The following is an 829-nucleotide window of genomic DNA, read 5'->3' as shown; positions in this document are numbered from 1 at the left end:
GGGAGGGCGGGTGGCGGTGGGGCTGGGGTGGGAGGGGAGGGGCGGCAGAGGGGAACGAGGCAAGGGCGGGGCGCAGGGCGGCGACGCCGGCTTCGAGGGCGTCGGCAGGCTCGGGCACGACCACCACGGCCACCTCCCACCCTTCGCCCAGAGCCTGCACCAGCGCGCGGCCTCGCCCAAAGCCCTTGTCCACCACCAGCACCCTGACTGTCTTCTTCATCGTCTGCTGCTGCATTCTAGGTCTGAAATAAAAGATAAATATGATCGTTCTCTTTGTTTATCATTTTCAGGGATATTCCTATTTCACTTCATGTTCGTTCGTTGCATACCAACATCTTTATTATTGTAGACAAACCAGGACTGGGTTAGTCGTCGGATTGGTCGGGTGTTGACGAGGCGGGTTCGGTGGTGGGTGCGGCCCGGCGCGTGGAAGGGTGGTAGGGCGAGGCGGGCGCGGCGAAAGGTGATTGAGGGGGCGATGAAGTGGCGGAGTTCGATGATGCCGATGACGATGACGATGATGATGGGGCGTAGGGCGAGGAGGAGACGGAGAGGGAGGAGAAGGAGTCGCGGAGTCGCGTTCGCACGCCACCGGAGAGGGCCATCGAGATGAGGCGTCGGCGCGGGGTCGTGGCCGGCGTCGACGATGGCCCGGGCGACGGGGCCACCATGAACGGGTTTCGTCGCTCCTTCATCGTCCTGCGACACCACCACACACGGCACACGTCAGTCGTGTGCGTGTGCGATAGCGCGTGTGCGGTTATGCGCGTGTGCGTGAGTGCGGTACCGTTTCACGTCGGCGACACGGAGCCAGTCGGGGAACTTGTAT

The 829-nt window shown here is 63.0% G+C and overlaps 1 protein-coding gene across 1 annotated transcript; it reads right to left on the bottom strand.

The window, feature by feature from the left end:
* Positions 1 to 365: 365 nt before the first annotated feature.
* ACA1_098570 (uncharacterized protein) lies at positions 366 to 695 on the bottom strand (the record flags this gene model as incomplete). The annotated part of the gene is made up of 1 exon (XM_004343582.1): positions 366 to 695. One exon carries the CDS (start codon positions 693 to 695, stop codon positions 366 to 368), a length of 330 nt encoding a protein of 109 aa, XP_004343632.1.
* Between the last annotated feature and the right edge of the window lie 134 nt (positions 696 to 829).

This window comes from Acanthamoeba castellanii (assembly GCF_000313135.1).
Source record: "Acanthamoeba castellanii str. Neff unplaced genomic scaffold scf7180000084646, whole genome shotgun sequence".
Lineage (NCBI taxonomy): Eukaryota > Discosea > Longamoebia > Acanthamoebidae > Acanthamoeba > Acanthamoeba castellanii.
This window is presented reverse-complemented; position numbering and strand designations above follow the sequence as displayed.